The 22,963-nt window shown below is 38.1% G+C and overlaps 1 protein-coding gene across 2 annotated transcripts in view; it reads left to right on the top strand.

Moving 5' to 3' along the window:
- The window catches only part of ppp2r2ab (protein phosphatase 2, regulatory subunit B, alpha b), a 229,745-nt gene that overhangs the window by 102,039 nt on the left and 104,743 nt on the right, over positions 1 to 22,963 (top strand). For both annotated transcript variants that reach the window (XM_051923506.1, XM_051923509.1), the window contains exons 3-4: positions 3,894 to 3,991; positions 12,605 to 12,770. In XM_051923506.1, coding sequence (XP_051779466.1) covers positions 3,894 to 3,991; positions 12,605 to 12,770 — 264 coding nt within the window. The remainder of the gene's footprint in view (positions 1 to 3,893; positions 3,992 to 12,604; positions 12,771 to 22,963) is intronic.

The raw sequence follows: 22,963 nt of genomic DNA, 5'->3' as shown, positions 1-22,963 counted from the left end.
GGGCCTCCAGTTGCCAGATCAGCACAGCAAAATTGGCACAACATCAGCACCAGTTTTTTTTTTTCTTTCTTCAGTGGAACTGGTTCCACATTGAATGTGCACCAGTGCAGTGGAAAAGGCACAAATGAAGACAGAGTTTAGAATGCATCCCAGTCCACAGAAATTATGCACTACAAACTGTGTTTGTTTGGTAGAACCTATTAATATATCACAATAGTTTTATTTTCAGACTAGTCATTTAGCCCATTACAATAACGGGCGCTAGAACAGTAGTGCATAAACATTAGTAGGAACAGTCTATATTAAATGGCAAGGGACTTTGACCTCATTCTTTTTGTTGGTCGTATTTTTCTTTCTTTCAGCCTTTATTTTGTTGATGTTTACTTGCTGAGCTGACCGTTCTTCGTGGGCTGCCGCCGTGTATTGTGTAATACTGTCTTGTACGGCTCTATTCAATAAGGGCGCGTAGATAATTTAGTTCAAATGGCTCTGGAATATGTGAAGAGCAACAGGTGCAGATCTTTATTTACGCGCGCCTTTATTCGCTGCGCCCAATTGGGGTCATCTTTTTGAGGCTCGCCTTTTTGTGCGCGCACTCATTGAAGGATACCGTCTTGTACGTCCGTAATATACCTTTAATTTTCTCTGCCGGTAATACAGGCGTGCGCGTCGGTAATATGCCTTTAATCTCCTCTGACAGTAATACTGGCTTGTATGTGGCTGTAATATGCGTCACTGTATTGTATACCTTTAATTTCCTCTCGCAGTAATGCTGGTTTGTATTTTCGTTAAACGCCTCTAACTTTCTCTGACAGTAATATCGCGCATAGCACCGTGCCATGCGCATGCGCACTTCACCAGAAGACACCCACACATGGACACCTGGACGCACATAGGCATTTTATATATATAGATGATGCATTATAAAATAATCGCTCATATCGTAGCACTTGATATACTGCCCAGGCCTAGTTTGAACAAATAACCTGGGCTCACACTTCAAATTTATTAACATAATTTTATTTTTTAAGTTCTTATAGATAAAGAATTCTTTAAAGATTTACTTTTTAATAGTCCATAATTTTAAATTAAAAAAAATAAAAGTCCTAAATATTTATGTTGTTGTGACTGTTTTCTGTGTTTTCTATTCTAAACAATTGTTTTTCCAGTTGTTGCATTTCTGTCTTTTATTTACACTGTTAAGCACAATTTGAAACAATATAAATTTAAGTAATGTAGTGGCCTAGGGCTACAACTAATTGCCATAATTGATTATTAAATATGTTGGCAATGATCACTTTAATCAATTAGTTGATTACCTTATTAGGCTGAGTATGTCGTGCCGAGCAATTTTGTCACTATTTCATTCAGTTCTGAACACACTTGAAAAAAGGCAGACACTAAGCAAGTGGCAGAAATGACAGTGCAAGTGAAAGAATTTAGTAACACTTTACTATGACTGCCAAAAAAAAAAAGGGGTTGTGAGTTGCAAAATGTGTAGGTCTGACCTCATATGGTATGAGAGCACAACAGAGATGCACAAATATCTGAATAGGAAACATACTTTTACAGGCTCTATGAAATGAGGAAGACTCGCTGTTATCTTACTAAGTTGAATGTTACTTCAGTGTTATGTGATAAAGATCTATGAATGCGATATTTGCTAGGATAGACATAATGAAATGACTTTCAGTTTAAAGTCAGGAATAATTTGAGTCATAGTCCAGTCCTCTACAACCGTGGTCCCCAACCTTTTTGACAGCAAGGACCACTTTATTAGATGCAATTTTTCCACGGTCAGTTTTATACACAATTTACATAACATTTCTATTATTATTAAGTTATTAAGCAGTTCGTATACGTTTGCAACCCGAGATTTTTCTTCTTTTTTTGCATATAACAAACACATATGCATTGCATTTGTCATTCCAACAGACTGCACATCACAAACATTAACACTGTTATCGTTTTTTTCATGTCTGCCGTTTAGGAGGGTGACAATGAGTTAAATTCCAATGGATGTTTTTCAAATGTTGACAAGCAATAAGCAAAAGGTATCACTGAAAACCACAGAAAACAAAAACATCAAAAAAAAAAAAAAACAGCACGAGGAAAGTTCAAAGAAAGATTTTTTTTTTTTTTTTTTTTTACAATGTTTCTTTTTGGGGATCGTTGTGTAAATGTGTACGACTGAGCTGCGACCACAGATCTAACTGCTCTGTGGATGATTCATTCAAGCATTTCAAGGTCACTTTGTTGTAATGAAAGCATGTGCTGAATGTACTTCATAGTAACGAGATTTCTATAGACTCGTGTCATATGGGGAAACTGTCGGGACCATAAAAATACTTTGTTGTAATACTCTCTCACCTCGGTCTCTCTCCTCTCTCTGTGCCGCTGCAAAGCCCCGCCCGCCAAGCATTCTGAAAAGTCTGAGTGAGTCTCCGTTGCCGGCAGTTCTCTCGCGGCCCGGCTGTCAGACGGCTGCGTCCCGGTAGTGGGTTGCGGACCGGTGGTTGGGGACCCCTGCTCTACAAGGCAAATAAAACACTAGCATATTCAACAGAATTTCATGGTAGGTAACTAAAAATATGTGCCATTAGCCACTAGCTAGTAAACGTTGCCACGTTGCCATTTCTGGATGTTTTTTTTTGGCGAGGGTGTGGTCACTAAATTATGGTGCTATATTACATGCTTGCAAACACATTAGTGTGTATGTGTGTTTACAAAAATGGTTGCGAATAAACGTTAAGTCCCTGTCCCAGCAAAAAAACGTTTTGTCAGTCTTTTGTGCAAGGGAAGTCAAAAACTCTGAGTGCAGTGGTGACTCTCACAGCACATCAACCGTGACTGAAGTGTGTGTCGCTCATTCCAAGTCAAAAGGTAGGAGTAGGGTGGAAAAGTGAAAATTCAGACTATTTGGCTATTGGACTTCAATTGGATTTTATACAATCTGGAGGAAGATATAATTATGTTCAAGAACTGCTGCCTCAAGCCTGGTGTAGCCAGTAAAACAGATTTTGTGGCAGAATCACAGTTTCAAATGTGAAAATCTAACGGCACACTCCAAACAGCAAATAACATGCAACATGCTGTGGTAATGAATTGATTGCAAGCAAATGAAAAGAATCTGCAGCAGTAAAAGATTTCCAGACACAGAACAGGTGACGCAAAAGGATATTAACTCTGCATATTAGTTAGCAAAGACAGAACTGAGTTTCACACAAATAAAACAACTTATTTTGCCGCAAAAGAAAAATAGTTTGGACATTTCCCCAGCATGTGACAGCCATGTTCATTGTGCTGGACTAAATTCAAACAATACTGCAGACATACAAAAAAAGGTGATGATGGTGCAACAGGTTCTTCTGTGGTGAAATGTTGTAGTGGTCAGATATTTACATGATGCTTTGTGAGTAAACTGTCTTTCACAGACACTGGAAAAAAAACCAAAAAACTGAAGTATTGCTTTAATGTGATTATAAATACGTAATCCAAATTGCGAGTTTAGTTTAATGTATTGAAAACTGTTGTGTTTTTAAGGAAATTTTGTGTGTTCACTGCACAACAAGAGCTTTAAGTGTGGCTAAGTGTTTTATTTCTATTTATTACTATTTGTTTTCAAAGTATTATTATATAAATGTATAAAACCTATATTTTCTTTAAAATGTCTATAGTTTGTTTTTAAATGTAGTTCTGAAAATTTTACACAGACCTGTTTAATTTGTGAAAGGTTCCATTTAATACACTTCATGTGTTAAATAGCAAATTAATCAATTAGTTGTATTATAAAAAAAAAATTAATCGAAAAATAATTACCAGATTAATCTATTATCAGAATAATCGTTAGTTGCAGCCGTACAATGGCCTAAATTCTGTGTTTTCTCTGACAGCGGACATAATTTCAACTGTGGAGTTCAACCACTCTGGAGAGTTGTTAGCAACAGGTGATAAAGGTGGGAGAGTTGTCATCTTTCAACAGGAACCAGAGGTATGTTTTGCTAATTTGTTTTTTTTTTTTTTCCTCTCGGTGTTTAATTCTCAATCCAAAAGACTCAGTTGGTGATCAGTAAAGGGTAATGGTTTGTACTGTGTATTATTTGTTTATGAGTTTGTATAAGATTTGGTAAAAAAAAAAAAAAGTACTGTATAATTAAAATGCAAATCCAAATTTTTACATTATGCTCCCATATAATAAATACAGGAAATTAATATTTCAACAGCAAAAAAAACTGTAGTGCTGTTAATGAGAAAAAATGATCGAACTACATGTATAGTAGCAGTATAGAAGCAGTATTTAACTACCAATATCAAATTAATGATTTGATGCGTGAGAAGAAATATGTGTAAGTTTATGTATAGTGCCCTCGATAATGTTTGGGACAAAGGCACATTTTTCCTTCATTTACCTCTCTGTTCTACAGTTTAAAATTACAAATCAAACAATATGATTAAAGTGTACATTGCAGACTTCAATTTAAGGATATTTGCATGCATTTCAGTCACACCATGTAGAAATTACTACATTAGCAATTGATGGATCAAGCCAACAGCACCACTAACCAATAGAGTAGATGAATGACTAAAGATTGTAAATAAGATACAATTAATTGACAGCGCTATGCCTGAGGCCCATTGTTTTAAGAAATATCCTGTGTGTGTGTGTGTGTGTGTGTGTGTGTCTCTCTCTCTCTCTCTCTCTCTCTCTCTCTCTCTCTCTCTCTCTCTCTCTCACAAGAAGCAAATGAACTGCGAGTGCGCAGCCGGCGCTAGTGGCGAAGCTCCCGACTCCGTGCGTGCGTGACTTTCGAGCGATGATTTTTTACGACTTTTCTGATGGTTTAATCCGCTCGGTGAAATGCACCATGTTTGCCATCTTTTTCAACATCGATGGCATTGTCGCGTTAATTCCGCTGATGGAGAGGAAAACTGACCTCTGAGTGGTACACCACTCAGTGCCTGCCTGACATTTTTTCTGCGATGGCTAGAGGCCGGTCCAAGAACTTGCGAAGGCACTTTTTGCATCATGACAATGTGCCAGCCCACACGGCTAATGCGACGAAGCATTTCATTGAAGACAGTGGTGTCAAAGTTTTGAACCCGCCACCTTACTCGCCTGATCTTGCACCATGTGACTTTTGTCTCTTCCCAAAGGTGACAGAACCCCTGCAAGGCCACAACTTCGAAACTCGAGAGGAACTGATTGCAGTTGTCAAAGAACAGCTGGACAACCTCCCAAAGACAGCCTTTCGCGAGTATTTTGCGGCGTGGGTCAGAAGAGCCCAAAAGTGCATTGATGTTGGCTGTGAATACTTGGAAAATTTTAAAAAGGATTTAAGTACATGAGAAAAACAGAAAAAAAAAAATCCTTGGCTACTTTTTTCGAGTGATTCCGCGCGGAACCCAGACAACCCTCATATATATATATATATATATATATATATACTAATAAAAGGCAAAGCCCTCACTCATCACTAATTCTCCAACTTCCCGTGTAGGTGGAAGGCTGAAATTTGGCAGGCTCATTCCTTACAGCTTACTTACAAAAGTTAGGCAGGTTTCATTTCGAAATTCAAAGCGTAACGGTCATAACTGGAACCTCTTTTTTGTCCATATACAGTAATGGACTGCAGCTCGCTGGCCGTGGGAGGCGGGGTTGCGTATTGCGTCATCACGCCTCCCACGTAATCACGCGAACTGACTGTGAAGGAGAAAGGACGGCCTTATATGGCGTTTGTTTATAAAACAGCGGACAGGCTGTGTAAAGGCAGCTTCACAAAAAAAACAGATCCTTAACAAATTGTTATTGGTATATTTTCCCTCAATTTAAAAAGGTTTTCTTTTCTTCTTAATTAAAATTTCAAAGCAATACTTCACCGCTGCGAAGCCCCTCTAGCGCTGACGTCCGAGGTTCGATTCCCGTAAAGGAGTGCAGTGAGTGTGTACGCCTGATGAGCCAAGAATTAGGGCGAAACTCTTTGCATTATTTGACAGTAAACTATTTTCAACCATTCTATGATCTGCTTCTCACAACTGAAGGCACCGTGGCTGATGTTAGCTGACTTGCTGGCCAACCATAAGCGTTACCTGATAGGTAACCACCCATACAATCAGATTGTGATTCAGACTACGAATGCCGTGAATGTAATTACCCCGATCTACATGCTAGAGAAAACCTCAATGAAGAAGAAACAGTTTGCACTATCTAAAAAGGAGAAGCCCTCATTTATAAAGGTTTGCTGCACATGACTTAACTGAAAATAAATGAATAGTTCCTATGTGTATAATACATATTTATCTATTTGACTTATGCCTTTATTCCAGCAACTTGCAACATCTGAGGTACAATTTGTTACATTACTTTTGTTTTTTGCAGCACAGGCAGGTGAAGTGACTTCCTCAGGGTCACACAGTGGTGTCAGTACCAGGATTTGAACTGACAAGCTCCGGGTTTGCTGAAATATTACTGAAGAAAGAAAAAAGACGAAAATGGGCAAATGGGGCTATGCATACAAATGTCCATCCATCCATTATCCAACCCGCTATATCCTAAATACAGGAGCCAATCCCTGCCAACACAGGGCACAAGGCAGGAAACAAACCCCGGGCAAGGTGCCAGCCCACCGCAAGGCGCACACACCCACACACCAGGGACAATTTACAATCGCCAATGCACCTAACCTGCATGTCTTTGGACTGTGGGAGGAAACCGGAGTACCCGGATGAAACCCAGACAGACACGGGGAGAACATTCAAACTCCACGCAGGCAAGCGAACCCGGGTCTCCTAACTGGCACCTTTCACTGTGCCACTATGCCGCCCGCATACAAACTTAAAAGGTTTAAATAAAACACATATACATTGCATCCAGAAAGTATTCACAGCGCATCACTTTTTCCACATTTTGCTATGTTACAGCCTTATTCCAAAATGGATTAAATTCATTTTTTTCCTTAGAATTCTACACACAACACCCCATAATGACAACGTGAAAAAAGTTCACTTGAGGTTTTTGCAAATTAATTAAAAATAAAAAAACTGAGAAATCACATGTACATAAGTATTCAGTCTTTGCTCAATACTTTGTCAATGCACCTTTGGCAGCAATTACAGCCTCAAGTGTTTTTGAATATGATGCCACAAGCTTGGCACACTATCCTTGGCCAGTTTCACCCATTCCTCTTTGCAGCACCTCTCAAGCTCCATCAGGTTGGATGGGAACCGTCGGTGCACAGCCATTTTAAGATCTCTCCAGAGATGTTCAATCAGATTCAAGTCTGGGCTGTGGCTGGGCCACTCAAGGACATTCACAGAGTTGTCCTGAAGCCACTCCTTTGATATCTTGGCTGTGTGCTTAGTGTTGTTGTCCTGCTGAAAGATGAACCGTCGCCCCAGTCTGAGGTCAAGAGCACTCTAGAGCAGGTTTTCATCCAGGATGTCTCTGTACATTGCTGCAGACACCTTTCCCTTTATCCTGACTAGCCTCCCAGTTCCTTCCGCTGAAAAACATCCCCACAGCATGATGCTGCCACCACCATGCTTCACTGTAGGGATGGTGCCAGGTTTCCTCCAAACGTGACGCCTGGCATTCACGCCAAAGAGTTCAATCTTTGTCTCATCAGACCAGAGAATTTTCTTTCTCATGGTCTGAGAGTCCTTCAGGTGCCTTTTGGCAAACTCCAGGCAGGCTGCCATGTGCCTTTTATAGGAGTGGCTTCTGTCTGGCCACTGTACCATACAGGCCTGATTGGTGGATTGCTGCAGAGATGGTTGTCCTTCTGGAAGGTTCTCCTCTCTCCACAGAGGACCTCTGGAGCTCTGACAGAGTGACCATCGGGTTCTTGGTCACCTCCCTGACTAAGGCCCTTCTCCCCTGATCGCTCAGTTTAGATGGCCAGCCAGCTCTAGGAAGAGTCCTGGTGGTTTCGAACTTCTTCCACTTATGGATGATGGAGGCCACTGTGCTCATTGGGACCTTCAAAGCAGCAGAAACTTTTCTGTAACCTTCCCCAGATTTGTGCCTCAAGACAATCCTGTCTCGGAGGTTTACAGACAGTTCCTTTGACGTCATGCTTGGTTTGTGCTCTGACATGAACTGTCAACTGTGGGACCATATATAGACAGGTGTGTGCCTTTCCAAATCATGTCCAACCAACTGAATTTACCACAGGTGAACTCCAATTAAGCTGCAGAAACATCTCAAGGATGATCAGGGGAAACAGGATGCACCTGAGCTCAATTTTGAGCTTCATGGCAAATGCTGTGAATACTTATGTACATGTGCTTTCTAATTTTTTTTATTTTTAATAAATTTGCAAAAATCTCAAGCAAACTTTTTTCACGTTGTCATTATGGGGTGTTGTGTGTAGAATTCTGAGGAAAAAAATTAATTTAATCCATTTTGGAATAAGGCTGTAACATAGCAAAATGTGGAAAAAGTGATGCGCTGTGAATATTTTGCGGATGCACTAATATATATATATATATACACACACACATATATATATATTAGGGGTGGGCGGTATGACCAAAATTCTATATCACGGTATTTTTCTAAATTATCCCGGTTTCACGGTATTCGATGGTATTTTTTTCCCCATGCATGAGTGGATGTTAACCACATTTTCCACTGCAATTACTGGCTAAGAATAACCTAATCTACTGTCAAGAGTATTGTACATTGTACAAAAAAAAAACATTTTAATGTGCACACAAGGATTAATACAGTTTTGCATTGCCCCATAAAGTGATAGTTTTCAAGGGGGTGGCACTAATGGAGAAGGTATCACATTGCATGACAGATGCAGTCAAAATATAGAACCTTTTTATTGAACAAATTTTGCAAAAACAAACTATAAGTTTGACAGCATATTTTCAACCATACAAAGAGGCATTTAGACTTAGTAAAATATCCAGAAGTGCTTGTCAAAAATTGTATTGCACCGAATATGTCTTAGAAAAGGAATAAATAGTAAATATTTTTTGTAAACCAACTACACTTTCTGTTAATGTTAACAATCTCTGTCCACTGACATGTTAAAGTGACTTTTTAAACAACTTTTTCATCATTAACCTGCATAATATTTAAACTAATAAATAATAACAATAAAATAAATAATAGTATTATTACTGATAGTTGCACTATTACTTCAAGACTTCAAGCCCAGGTGCATTACATAGTATTCACCAAATTTTTATTAAAATAAAATAAAACAAGTGCAACTTGGTGATGACATTTTTACCAACTGAACCATCATTAAGGCAAACTGCATTAATATGGACCTTGCTTCAAGCTAAGCTATTTACATAAATAATAAAACTGCAACTTGCATTTATAATGTTATTTGTGGTATAGCCCTACAGAATCGTATTAGGGCCACGATGAAGAAACAAAAATACAAACACAGGGAAGAAAAAAAACTAATATGTCGAGAATAAAGTCGACATGTTGACTTTATTCTCGACATTTCCACTTTATTCTCATAGTTTATCTTATTTTGTCATTAAAGTAGAATGTCTTAACTAAACTTCATCCTAAAATCAATGTTTAATTTACTAGATTTTCTCAAACCCCGTCATAAGTTAATGTAGCACATGAAATGGTTTGTGTTGTTTTCCTCGACCCAGTTTTTAATCACTACGCGCTTCTTAAACTGACTTCCTCCGCACTAAGAGGAGGCGCCGGCAGCGATCACTGCACCGAATACATTCACTTCATGATATTCCTGCTCTCTAAAAATTTAGAATGCTAAGATAAATACTTGATATCATTTTCAGGATGAAATGCATTAAAGCAGGTATTAAACATGCAAGGTAGTGTCGCGGTAGTGCTGCTCCTTTGGAGTAAGGGGTCCCCAGGTGTACGTTCAGTGTAGAGAACTTTATGGCAGGTGTGATGAGGTTTCAAAAACTGGATGCATGAATGGGTATCGCACAGGTTTAACTTAAATATTGTGTAAATGTTGTGTTTGTGATCTAACACGAACACAGAATTCAATGGATGTTCTTCTGAGTGGGCTTTCTTTATTGCATGCGTGCTGTCTCTGTCTGACATACTAAACCCTCAGCTCCTATCCTTCCTTTTTCTTTCACCATCTAACCAATCACCACACGATAAACGTCTTTGTGAAATTAAAACTAGTTATAAACTTAGACCATGGAGTGTTCAGAACTTTAAAAAAAATCTTTGTTATACATATTTAATTATGCCATCCATTCAGGGTTGCGCCCATCCCCGCAAGCATTGTGTGCGAGGCAGGAGCAAATCCTGAACGCCAGCACATCGCAGGGTGAATACGAGCAAAACATACACTAGTAGGGTCAATATAGCATAACAAAACCCCACATCCTACATGACTTTGAAAGGAAACTGAAGCACGCTGAGTAAACCCACCAGAAAAACATGCAAATTCAAGGCAGGGTACACCCGAGACCCCCTTGCGGCAAGGCAGCAGTGCAACCTCCATGCCACTGTGCCCCCACATGATTAATACATGCTTTAATGCATTTCATCATGAAAATGATATCAAGTATTTATCTTAGCATTCTAAATGTTCTGAGAGCAGGAATATCATTAAGTGAATGTATTCTGTGTGGCGATCGCTGCCGGCGCCTCCTCAGTACAAGAGGAAGTCAGTTTGAGAAGCACGTACCGATTTAACATGGGTTGGGGAACACTTAACACAAAGCATTTAATGTGCTATATAACTTATGATGGGGTTTGAGAAAATCTATTAAATTAAACATTCATTTTACGAGACTTGAATGACAAATTACGAGAATAAAGTCCACATGTCGTCACACTGTTACACAGTACCCAGGTACATTACACTGTGTTGAAAAAAAATAAATCAAGTGCAACTTGGCTTGCAGTATTATCCAGTAGTATAGAAACAGTATTCACAGATTTGAACATAATGGTCCACATCCGACCTTTTAAAACCAAAGTATCTCCAGTCAACGGACGTGACTCCTTTTTTTTCGGCAAAAGTTCTTCTATTTCATCATGTTCAACTTCATCATCTGCCACAGCTTCAGTTTCGGAATGTTCTCTGTCCATTTTCACCGCGCAATACCTCCACTACCGCATGTACTCTGTTGCATGCCTATTTAGCAGTGTAGCAGTGAAAAAGAGCTCCCACGCAACACTTCCACTAACGCATGTACTCCACTGTATGTGTTTAGCGGTGTAGCAGTGAATAGGTCCCCCCTTAAACAGTTTCCCGCTGCGCCACGTTTCGAACGTTATTTAGGCATTTTAAACCGGTGTTGCGGTATAAGAAAATTCCATATCATAACAAAAATAAAAAACAGGTTTTGGTATGAACCGGTATACTGCCTAGCACTACTCAAAGTAAACTCTATTTTGTTTGTTCTGTTTGTTAATTTATTTGATTTTACTCTGAATTGTTATCTCTTAAAATGGCATATCAGAATGTCAGCCCAGCTCTGACATTCCTCTGCAAGGAATTTGCATTTTTTTAATTTACAATAATTAGGAAAACATCCATGGTTTATTAATTATTGTAAATTGCTGTAGCCTACATTGTGTTTTTGTTAAAATATTACCCACTTTATTAACAGATTAATGCATTATTGATCAGTTTCCACGGAATTAGGGTAAGCTAAGCTAGGCTAGGCTTATGTTAAGTAGGCTATGAGTACAGTACGTTAGGCTAGGCTATGCTACTTACGATTGATTCAACTTGTGATCTGATTTTCGGATCATAACCCCATTGTAAGTAGAGGACTACCTATTTATAATTCTGTGTGTTGTGTAAACAAAAATATGTAATTTTCTTAGTATTTTAATGTAAAATTAATCTAACAACAGAATGAAGTTGAATGGTGCCATTTGTATTACTGGCAGGTTCATTTCAACAAACAGAAGCATTTCACGTTTGCTGTCTAACTGTTTCCGTCTTTTTATATTGAGGAAATGAAAAAATGAGAACAAATGTTTTGTGTAATTATAAAAATTACATTAGGTTACCTAAAACTTCACCACTTGCTTTTGAACAGTTATTTATTGGACTAAAACTGCTGATTATGTAAAAACTGGAAAAATTTTATTTTATTTTTTTGGCTGGTTGTGTATATCTGAATAAATTTTTAAATTTTTAAACAGTTATTAAATACATAAAAAATGATTAAATATAAAAAACATAAATATTGCAATATTGAAAAGTACATTTTCACTCCGGCATGTTTTATGAAATATACTATTACAGTTTGCTTGGAGAGTAATTATAAATTAAGAGAGGAGGTGCTAGGTAGTGTTTGTAAAAGTTTCTTTTATACCCTACTAAAATTATTTAATTAGATTTATTTCTACATTTCTTCCCTGTTAAAGTAGTTCTAAAAAAAGTGATTATCTTTCATTCCTTGATGTAAATGTGAGTTCAGTAAATCTTTAGTTATAGAACTGTGTGACAGATTATACATCAAGGCATGTAGTTGGAAGAATATCAAAATGCAGATTACTTGATTATTTTGTGAACTATGCAATCCTGTAAACTGTACTGAAATGACAATTATTCCTCATTAAAGTTTGAAATAACTGTCTAGTGCTGAAATTATTTTATTAATGTCTTTTCTGTTCCAGAATAAGAACCAGCCACAGTGTAGAGGTGAATATAATGTTTACAGCACCTTTCAGAGTCATGAGCCAGAGTTTGACTATCTGAAGAGTTTAGAAATAGAAGAAAAGATCAACAAGATCCGGTGGTTGCCCCAAAAGAATGCATCACAGTTCCTGTTGTCCACAAATGGTAAGGATGAAAGTTATTTTTGCCACTTGGATTTGTATAGATTTGAATGGGCAATCAAAAGTATGGAAAATTATTTTTGTAAAAATTTATAGCCATGACAAAATGCCTTTTATTATTTTGTACAGGGTGAGCCAAAAAGAAGTACCACATTTCAAACGTTTATTCTACAAAAATGCTACGAATTAAAATAAATTTCATTACGACACAAGAAAGGGTATACAAAATACATTTTTTCCACCGTGTTTTAAAAATGATATCTCAATTTGGTGGCCATCATTATCTATACACTCTTCTAGACGATTTCTGAACACTTGCATGACTCGTTCGTGTGATTTCGTGCCGAGTACCATCTTTGAGGTCGGCGTGTGTATACCTTTGACTTGAGAGAGTCCCACAAGAAGAAATCACACAGAGCGAAATCAGGAGAACGTGAAGGCCACCCGACATTGCCACACAGGGAGATCAGCTTCCCCGGAAACATCTCTTGCAAAACTTCCATGGAACCTCTGTGCTATATGAGCTATTGCTCCATCCTGTTGAAACCAGGCATCCACCACATACATTTCTTCCAGTATGTAGCCACAAAAAGTTCTATAGCATTTCAGTGTAACGTTCTGAAGTGACTGTGACCATCCTCAAAAAAGTAATAGCCTGCAATGTCCAATTCTGCAATGGCGCACCAAACTAACACACTCACTGTGCAGGGGTCTCTGATGAAGTTCATGAGGGTTGGTTTCCGCCCAATACCGAAAGCTTTGCTTACGTACGCAACAATTTAAATGGAAATGTTCCTCGTCGCCACACATGACGATGGCATCTTGATGAATGGTTTGCAGAATGTTCGCGCACACCTCTCTACAGCTCTGCCAGTCTCTCTGTGAGTTTCTGCACTACCATCATTTTGTATGGATGGAAATTAAGGTCATCATGCAAAATCCTCCTCAAAGATGTTTTGGAAATGCCTAAGGCAGAAGCATGTTTGCGCACTGAACATCTAGGAGACTACTAAATTGATGCCTTTACAGCTTGGATGTTTTCAGGCATTTGTACAGTCCGAGAACAGCCTGGAGATTTTCTGTTCAATGTTGTACCCATCTGTATATATTTAGCCACCCACTGAAGAATTGTTTTCCGATTTGGGACGTCACCACTACGAGGAATGCTGAAGTGCGTTCGGAAGGTGCATTGCGCAGTGATAATTGATTCGTTGTTTTTGAAGAATGCTTTGAATGCGAAAGCACAGTGCGCACCGATCCAAGGCATGCTGCGGACTAAAAACTACAAGGGATCGCCTATCAAAAGACTCCCACTCCAACCCATTCAGCTGCCTCTACCTCACGCAATGACCTTGGGAAATGTGTTACTTCATTTTGGCTCACCCTGTACTTTTTATTTCCCCTGTTTTATTTTGTAAATTTCTTTGTTGACAAAATTTATTGCATTTGTCTGCAGTAGTATTTTGTTATCTGTAGAGTTTGGTTAGAGTTTAATAATAATAATAATAAGACAATTTCTTTATATAGTTCATCTGTCAAGATTTTTATGACTTGGTTCTAGTCAATTCCTTTCAGAAATTGTACCAGAAGACTGATTTATCACTGACCTCATGAAAATGATGTGATGTGAAGTTTACTATTTTAACAGTTATTAATAATATTTTTTAAGCTTTGTATGGTCTGTGATTAACATTTGGACGTGTTTCCAGTCTTTTTTTATCCTCATACTTCTATAATCCAGTATTGAGGCAGTGAGGTTTTTGCATTCAAGTTTTTCTCATATCATTTGTGACCCCTTCTATGACAATTCAGAAACATTATTTTATAAATACTTGCATATTAGAAATGTATTGCTTCCACATTCCCTTGGTTGGCATGTTACTACCATTAGCACTGCTGCACAGTGTACATACAGAATGTTTTGTTATCATTTGGCCACGCATTTAGCTTAATTTATGAATTCATAGTTTCACAGTGAATATGAATTTGGAAAACTACAGTCTTTGGCTGTCTTTCACCTTCAGGTCTTTCTGTCACTGAGGATTATGAAAATTTTATGTCGAAGAAAACTCGCCTGAAAATACATCACATTTGGTTGCTGTGTTCTCCCATGTTGTGCCTAGATTTCTCAAATCTGGTCTGAGCTGCAACAAGCAAAAAGAAGCAAGTAATTTTCTGCTTCCCTTTGATTTTAAGGGACATAGTTCCTTTATCAGTCTTTAAGAACTGAGCAGTTTTCAATACCATTTCCATATACACAGAAATCCAATTTAAGAAGTATGGTCAAAACAGCGTATTATTAGTCTAGAGATCTACAACATGTAGTGTATATTCATATTAATTTATTCCCAAACCTGGTTAATCCAGTTTATTTTCACTGGGTTCCAGAGTTTGGCGTAGTTGCAGTAGGCGCAAAGTAGGCAAGGTGGCACATAGAAATAAACATTGTATTGAAATTATTTATTTTAGACATTAAAACACTTTTCCCTATTTTACTGACCTCTACTGCAAATGCTAATCTTGCAAAGGACTGACCATAATTAAGGTTTAGACAGTGTTCAAGTGATGCTGGGTATTATTAGTGAGTATTCCCAGTCTTATTGTGGAGGCTGGTAAGATCCTTGAAATGCAAATTTAATGTGGGATGAATTGACAAATGTTTATGTGTAATAGATGGACACATTTTTCATTATGTGGGTTGTCAACTTTAGATTAAGTCAAAGGCAACAAAAACATATTTTGCAGATTTTAAAATATAAAAAATCATTATCAATTAACAGTCCTAGAACTTTTAGGGACACAACATTGCAAAAAACAGATTAGTGCATTTCAGTAGGTACACATTAGGAATGAGTTAAATGAATACAGTCATATGAAAAAGTTTGGGAATCCCTCTTAATTCTTTGGATTTTTGTTTATCATTAGCTGAGCTTTCAAAGTAGCAACTTCCTTTTAATATATGACATGCCTTATGGAACTGTAGTATTTCAGCAGTAACATTAAATTTATTGGATTAACAGAAAATATGCAATATGCATCATAACAAAATTAGACAGGTGCATAAATTTGGGCACCCCAACAGAGATATTACATCAATACTTAGTTGAACATCCTTTTGCAAATATAACAGCCTCTAGATGCCTCCTATAGCCTTTGATGAGTGTCTGGATTCTGGATGGAGGTATTTTTCACCATTCGTCCATACAAAATCTCTCCAGTTCAGTTAAATTTGATGGCTGCCGAGCATGGACAGCCTGCTTCAAATTATCCCATAGATTTCTGATGATATTCAAGTCAGGGGACTGTGACGGCCATTCCAGAACATTGTATTTCTCCCTCTGCATGAATGCCTTGTAGATTTCGAACTCTGTTTTGGGTCATTGTCTTGTTGGAATATCCAACCCCTGCATAATTTCAACTTTGTGACTAATGCTTGAACATTTATCCTGAAGAATTTGTTGATATTGGGTTGAATTTATCCGACCCTTGACTTTAACAAGATCCCCAGTCCCTGAACTAGCCACACAGCCCCACAGCATGAAGGATCCTCCACTAAATTTGACGGTAGGTAGCAGGTGTTTTTCTTGGAAAGCTCTTTTAGTTATGACCAAATAACTCAATTTTTGTCTCATCAGTCCAAAGCACTTTGTTCCAAAATGAATCTGGCTTGTCTAAATGAGCATTTGCATACAACAAGAGACTCTGTTTGTGCGTGAGTGCAGAAAGGGCTCCCCAGGTGTATGTTCAGTGTAGAGAACTTTATGGCAGGTGTGACGAGGCTCCAAAAAACTGGATGTATGAATGGCTATCGCACAGGTTTAACTTAAATATTGTGTAAATGTTGGGTTTATGATCTGGTGGTCGGAAACACTAACACAGAATTCAATGGATGTTCTTCTGAGCAGGCTTTCTTTATTCCACGCGTGCTGTCTCTATCTGACGTACCAAAACCCCAATTCCTATCTTTCATTTCTCTTTCTCCACATAACCAATCACCACACGATAAACGTCTTTGTGAAATTAAAAGTAGTTATAAACTTAGCGCACGGAGTGTTCAGAACTTTAAAAATATCTTCGTTATACATGTTTAATTATGCCATTTATTCAGGGTGGCGCCCATCCCTGAACGAGTCGCCAGCACATTGCAGGGTGAATACGAGCAAAACATACATTAGCAGGGTCATTATAGCATAACAACACCCCACATTCTACATGACTTTGAAAGGAAACTGAAGTAAACCCACCAGAAAAACATGCAAATGCAAGGCAGGGTACACCCAAGACACCCTTGTTGCAAGGCAGCAGTGCAACCTCCACGCCGCGGTGCCCCCACATGATGCAGTGGTAGTGCTGCTGCTTTGCAGTAAGGAGACTGTGGAAGATTGTGGGTTCGCATCCCGGTTCCTCCCTGTGTGGATAGCGCTTTGAGTACTGAGAAAAGCGCTATATAAATGTAATGAATTATTATTATTATTATTATGATTAATACATGCTTTAATGCATTTCACCATGAAAATTATATCAAGTATTTATCTTAGCATTCTAAATGTTCAGAGAGCAGGAATATCATGAAGTGAATGTATTCTGTCTGGCGATCGCTGCCGGTGCCTCCTCTTAGTGCAAGAGGAAGTCAGTTTAAGAAGCTCGGGGAACACTTAACACAAAGCATTTAATGTGCTATATAACTTATGACGGGGTTTGAGAAAATCCAGTAAATTAAATATTCATTTTACGATGAAGTTTAGTTTACGATGTTCTACTTTAATGACAAAGTACAAGAATAAAGTCAACATGTCAACTTTAATCTTGACATAAATGGCGAGAATAAAGTAGAAATGTTGAGAATAAAATCAACATGTCGACTTTATTCTCGTCATAAGCGTCGAGATTAAAGTCAACATGTCGTCACACTATTACACAGTACCCAGGTACATTACACTGTATTGAAAACAAATAAAACAAGTACAACTTGGCTTGCAGTATTATCCAGTAGTATAGAAACAGTACTCACACATTTGAACATAATGGTCCACATCTGACCTTTTTAAAACCAAAGTATCTCCAGACAACGGACGTGACTCCTTTTTTTTGGCAAAAGTTCTTCTGTGTCATCATGTTCAACTTTATCGTCAGCTTCAGCTTCGGAATGTTCTCTGTCCATTTTCACCGCGCAATACCTTTACTACCACACCTATTTAGCGGTGTAGTCAGTGAAAAAGAGCCCCCGTGCAACACCTCTGTGTTTAGCGGTGTAGCAGTGAAAAAGGTCCCCACTTGAACAGTTTCCAGCTGCGCCACGTTTTGAATGTCATTTAGGCAATTTAAACCGGTGTTGCGGTGTAAGAAAAATCCATATCATAACAAAAATAAAAAACGGTTTTCGGTATGAACCGGTATACCGCCCAGCACTATCTCCAATGTCATCCTACAGACCACCGTCCTATGCTGCTTAACTACACTTTCCCCTGCCACCACTTTGCAGTCTTCAGTCTCCTTCAGTTTGACTCTTCTGCATAGGATGTAATCTACCTGTGTGCATCTTCCTCCACTCTTGTATGTAACCCTATGTTCCTCCCTTTTCTTAAAATACGTATTCACCACAGCCATGTCCATCCTTTTGGCCAACTCCTCTATCATCTGACCTTCTTCATTCCTCTCCTTGACACCATACCTACCCATCACCTCTTCATCTCCTCTGTTCCGTTCACCAACATGTCCATTGTAATCCACTCCAATCACCACTTTCTGTTCCTTGGGCACACTGTTCATCACTTCATCCAACTCACTCCAAAAATCTTCTTTCTCACCCAACATGCAGGGCATATGCACTAACAACATTCATCATCACACCTCCAGTTTCCAGCTTCATAATCATTACTCTGTCTGACACTCTTTTCACCCACAAAACACTCTTGACATATTGTTCCTTCAGAATAACTCCTACCCCATTTCTCCTCCCGTCCACACCATGATAGAACAATTTGAACCCACCTCTGATCCACTTGGCCTTACTCCCCTTCCATTTAGTCTCTTGCACGCACAATATTTCAACCTTTCTTCTCTCCATCATATCTGCTAACTCTCTCCCCCCTTACCAGTCATACTGCCAGCATTCAAAGTTCCTACCCTCAGTTCCACTCTCTTTACCTTCCTCCTCTCCTCCTGCCTCCAGACACATCTCCCCCCTGTTCTTCTCCTTCTTTGGCCAACAGTAGCCTAATTTCCGCCAGCACCGTTAGCTAACAGTACTGTTGGTGGTCATTGTTAACCCAGGGCTCAACCGATCTGGTATAGAAGCTTTTATTGTTTTACGCATGTTGATTTGGCAAAATTTTACACCAGATGCCCTTCCTCACGTAACCCTCCCCATTGTATCCGGGTTTGGGACTGGCATAAAGAAACACACTGGCTTGTGCATCCCATGTGGCTGGGATTGTTAATGCTGTCCAACGCCTATAAATTGATTCAAAAAGATTTTTTATTTAAAACTTGGTGTCAACTCTGAAGAACGTTGTTGACAGAGACAAGTATTTGCTCCTGTCACAATTGAGACTCGAGAAATTGACAATAATAATTTAGTGAACAACTGACACTAATATTTGCTGTATGGTACAAGGAGAAAGACGGAGAGTTATTCTTTTTCATGCTTTGGTCGGTTTGGTGCTAACTGAAATGCTGTAATAATCCTTCGTCTGGCCACAATCCTATCTAACCTATATTAGACCTGTCAGTTTCTTACTCGCTTACTTACTTTGTGGCTACAGATATCGAAACATTTATGCTCCTGCTCAAGTCTACATTAATTTACTTCTATAGTTTTTCAGCATGGCCTTACATATCAGGGGGTAATCCTTTGTCCTTCTCGACATAGTTACATTGTTGTGTCAGTGTGCATACTGGCACAGAGTTTTGATGGTTCATTTGCTAAGGTCCTTTTTTTTGTTTCCTTTTTCTGTCTCCAACTCACCTCTGTTCTTAAGTCTCCTCTGTCTTTCCCTCTCGATTTAATATGCAATTAAAGCCTACAGCCATGTTAAATTTATGAGTGTTCATACTGAGAACTAATGTGCTTGCCTTAAGCTTGCACTCTGTCAGCCATATTTGGTTCAAATTACCCAGAATTAATTTGAATTTGTATAGATTCACAACCAAAATATTGCATTGCTCATCAGAACTGGGCAATATATCAGTGGATAAACACTGAATTGTGAATGAAAATGCACACACTCCTCTTTATTTTATACTAAAAATGAAAATCTGAAAAATCCAGTTTCATCTCAACAAAAACTTGTCCTTTGTTATTAAGTTAATCTCCTGTAAAAATTCTGTCTGCTTTTAAGAATGTGAGAACAATTTTTTCTTTTAAATTCATGATTGAGACCTTTAACACTCTAGCCTGTAAAGTTTATTTACTGATGAGAATTACACTGTTTATGCCTCTAGGAATTTTTTTTTTGTTATTACATGATTAAAAGTAAGATGCATTGGATTTAATCTTTACCAGCAATTTAAATTTTTCATTGTTAGTCCCTGTAACCAGTTAACAAACCAATAGATTACAAAATTTCATAACTCGCTAGAGCGGACAGACAAAAAGTACCACGTTTGTACACTTTTTTTTCTCTTCCTACACTGTCTGAAACTCTCAGAGAAGTGTGTGGCTGCAGAACTCAAGCAGCAGACACCGAATCTGTAACATCATTTAGGGGCTTGTGGCTGGAGGCAACAACGCTTTGGAAGGTGTGCCTTCTGATGCTGATGTTCATTGCCAATAAACACCGTTCTTTTTTTTTTCTTTCATTTTTCTAAAATTACATTTAACTGCAGAATGTGTGTCAACAAAATTAATTTGCCAAATGTAATAAATTAAGTTTTAAACAGCATCTGATTGAAATATTACAGTAGGAGTATTAAATTGAGGCAATGTCTCATGAAATGATCACAATTTACTTAACATAAGATTAATACACCTCTGTGCCTTTCTTTGTTGTAACTGTTTAATTTCAGCATTTGCCCTATTGTAGATTGTTGTAGATTTTACATTGCGTGTTACCAACATATTAAGTCAATAAACGTAACAGTTTTAAAGTATAATATCATCTGCTGAAAATATTATAGAATATTATATAATAATATAAAATTAGCTAATATAATTAATTTAAATTGGGGTGGCATTGTGGCACAATGGTAATGCAAGTTGTACAAAGCCCAGGTTGCTTCCTCTGTGGTGTCAGTCTAAAGACGTACAGTTTAGGTGGATTGGCAATGCTAAACTGGCACTGATATTTATGTGTGTGTGGTCAAACTTCAGATGATGTTCTTCCAGATGCTTATTGGAATGAGCACGGGCTTTACCACGACTCTGCTCTAGAGAATGGGTTGAGATGGATGTGTTGTATTGTGGTATTACATCACAGAAATACTCAACAGCACATGAAAATATTTTAGATAGGAAATTGTGAGACATTGTCTCACAAAAATGAGTGTACTTTTATATATTGGCTAGTTAAACCATTGTGGAAATGTAAAAGTACTCTGAGGTTATATACTATAATAATGTCACAATTTCAAATGTAAAAAGAGAAGCTGGTGCTTGTTCCAGTTAGCATTGCGCACAAGACAATTAGAGGTTTAAACTCATTCACACAGACAAATACAAACCTATCAGGACCAGTTTAGCATCCGCAATCCACCTAACCTGTACATCTCAAGACTGTGGAGGGAAATGAGAGCACCTGGAGAAAATCCATATACATATGGAGGAAAGCGTGCACACTCCACTCAGAGAGCAACCTGGACTTGACTCTGATCCCTTTGTTATGTAGCACCAGCATTACCACTGCCCAGCGGTGCTTTCCCAATTTAACACATATACTGTTATATTTCCATCAAACAGTGCAGTCAGATGATGTTAAAGTTTAAACATTACCTTCTGAAATTGGAGAATCAATATTTTGGTGACATGCGTTCTGCAAAAAAAAAAAACTAGCAACGAAACCTAAAAAAAGCAATAGTGTTTGAGTGTGTTGGACATGCATGTCACTTTCGCTTCAAACAAAAGGCAGGCCTTTCATACCTGCATCACTTCTTCCTCTAGCTGCAGTCTCCTAAGTGACATCACAGGGTCCTGCATGTAAAGCAGCCACAGGGGGATCTGTCACTTGAAGTCTACAGCCAGACTCTATTGATAACTGTACACCACATTGCCTTACCAAATGAGGCTATGATCAGACATTTCAGATCCCCTTTGACTTGACAAAAGACGAAACACACAAAATCTCTCCCAGGAGCAGTGAACTAATTGTTAAACTGAGATACAAATTTTCATAATAATGCAGTCCTAATAAAGCAAACTTAGGGTAAGAAATTAAAACTGCTAATTACTTTATACAGCATGTAATATTTTTTTTGATTAGCTGAAGTGTAAAACAAAAAAGTTTTAAAGAAATGTAATTAATTACGTTTTTTGAGTTAATTCTACTTGAAAATGTTTTATTTAAGGATACATTTACTTTTAGCCCACTACATTTTTAGCTCAAATAGCATACTTTTTACTTGATTATATTTTACTGCAAGTTCTTGTTACTTGTTACACAGACCAAACTATTATAAATTCATAAGAGACCTATCAGGTGTGTTGTCAACTTATGTTATAGTTCAGAATTGCACACAACAGAATGCCGTATATCATTCAAAAATAATAGCATGACTTTCACTGCTTATTTGGTAGGTAATTCCTATGCTTTCCACTCAGTGTTGAGGCATGGAAAATAAATGTGCACTTTCCTCACAGTCTTATTTGAAAACAGCACTTACAGAAATCTCTGCTTGTAAGAATTCACCTTCATATTTAAAGAAGCATGTTGAAATATTTTTTTTCCTTATGATACCTATATATGGAGTCCGTAAAGCCCCAAAAATCAGTGTCTTTTTAATCTTGCACAAGCAGGATTTTATGGACACAAGTAATATTTTGAAATCACTTGTTAACATTTTGTGCAAACAGTATCCATCTGCTGTATGCAGAAGATATTGTGAGCCCAACCTTAAGTCAGTGGTTAACTGAAGGAGACAGGCTTGGAGTTCAAATGAGATCTTGTGGCCTGCTTGGGGTGAGCAGGATGATGCCAAGGCCTTGCTGGCCCTTTTTATGTGAGAGCTAATAAAAGGGGTTTTAGCTTTCCTTCAAGAAGAATT

This window comes from Erpetoichthys calabaricus, chromosome 1 (assembly GCF_900747795.2).
Source record: "Erpetoichthys calabaricus chromosome 1, fErpCal1.3, whole genome shotgun sequence".
In the NCBI taxonomy this organism is placed as follows: Eukaryota; Metazoa; Chordata; class Cladistia; order Polypteriformes; family Polypteridae; genus Erpetoichthys; species Erpetoichthys calabaricus.
The sequence above is the reverse complement of the archived record's forward strand: the minus strand, read 5'-3'. Positions and strand labels throughout refer to the sequence as shown.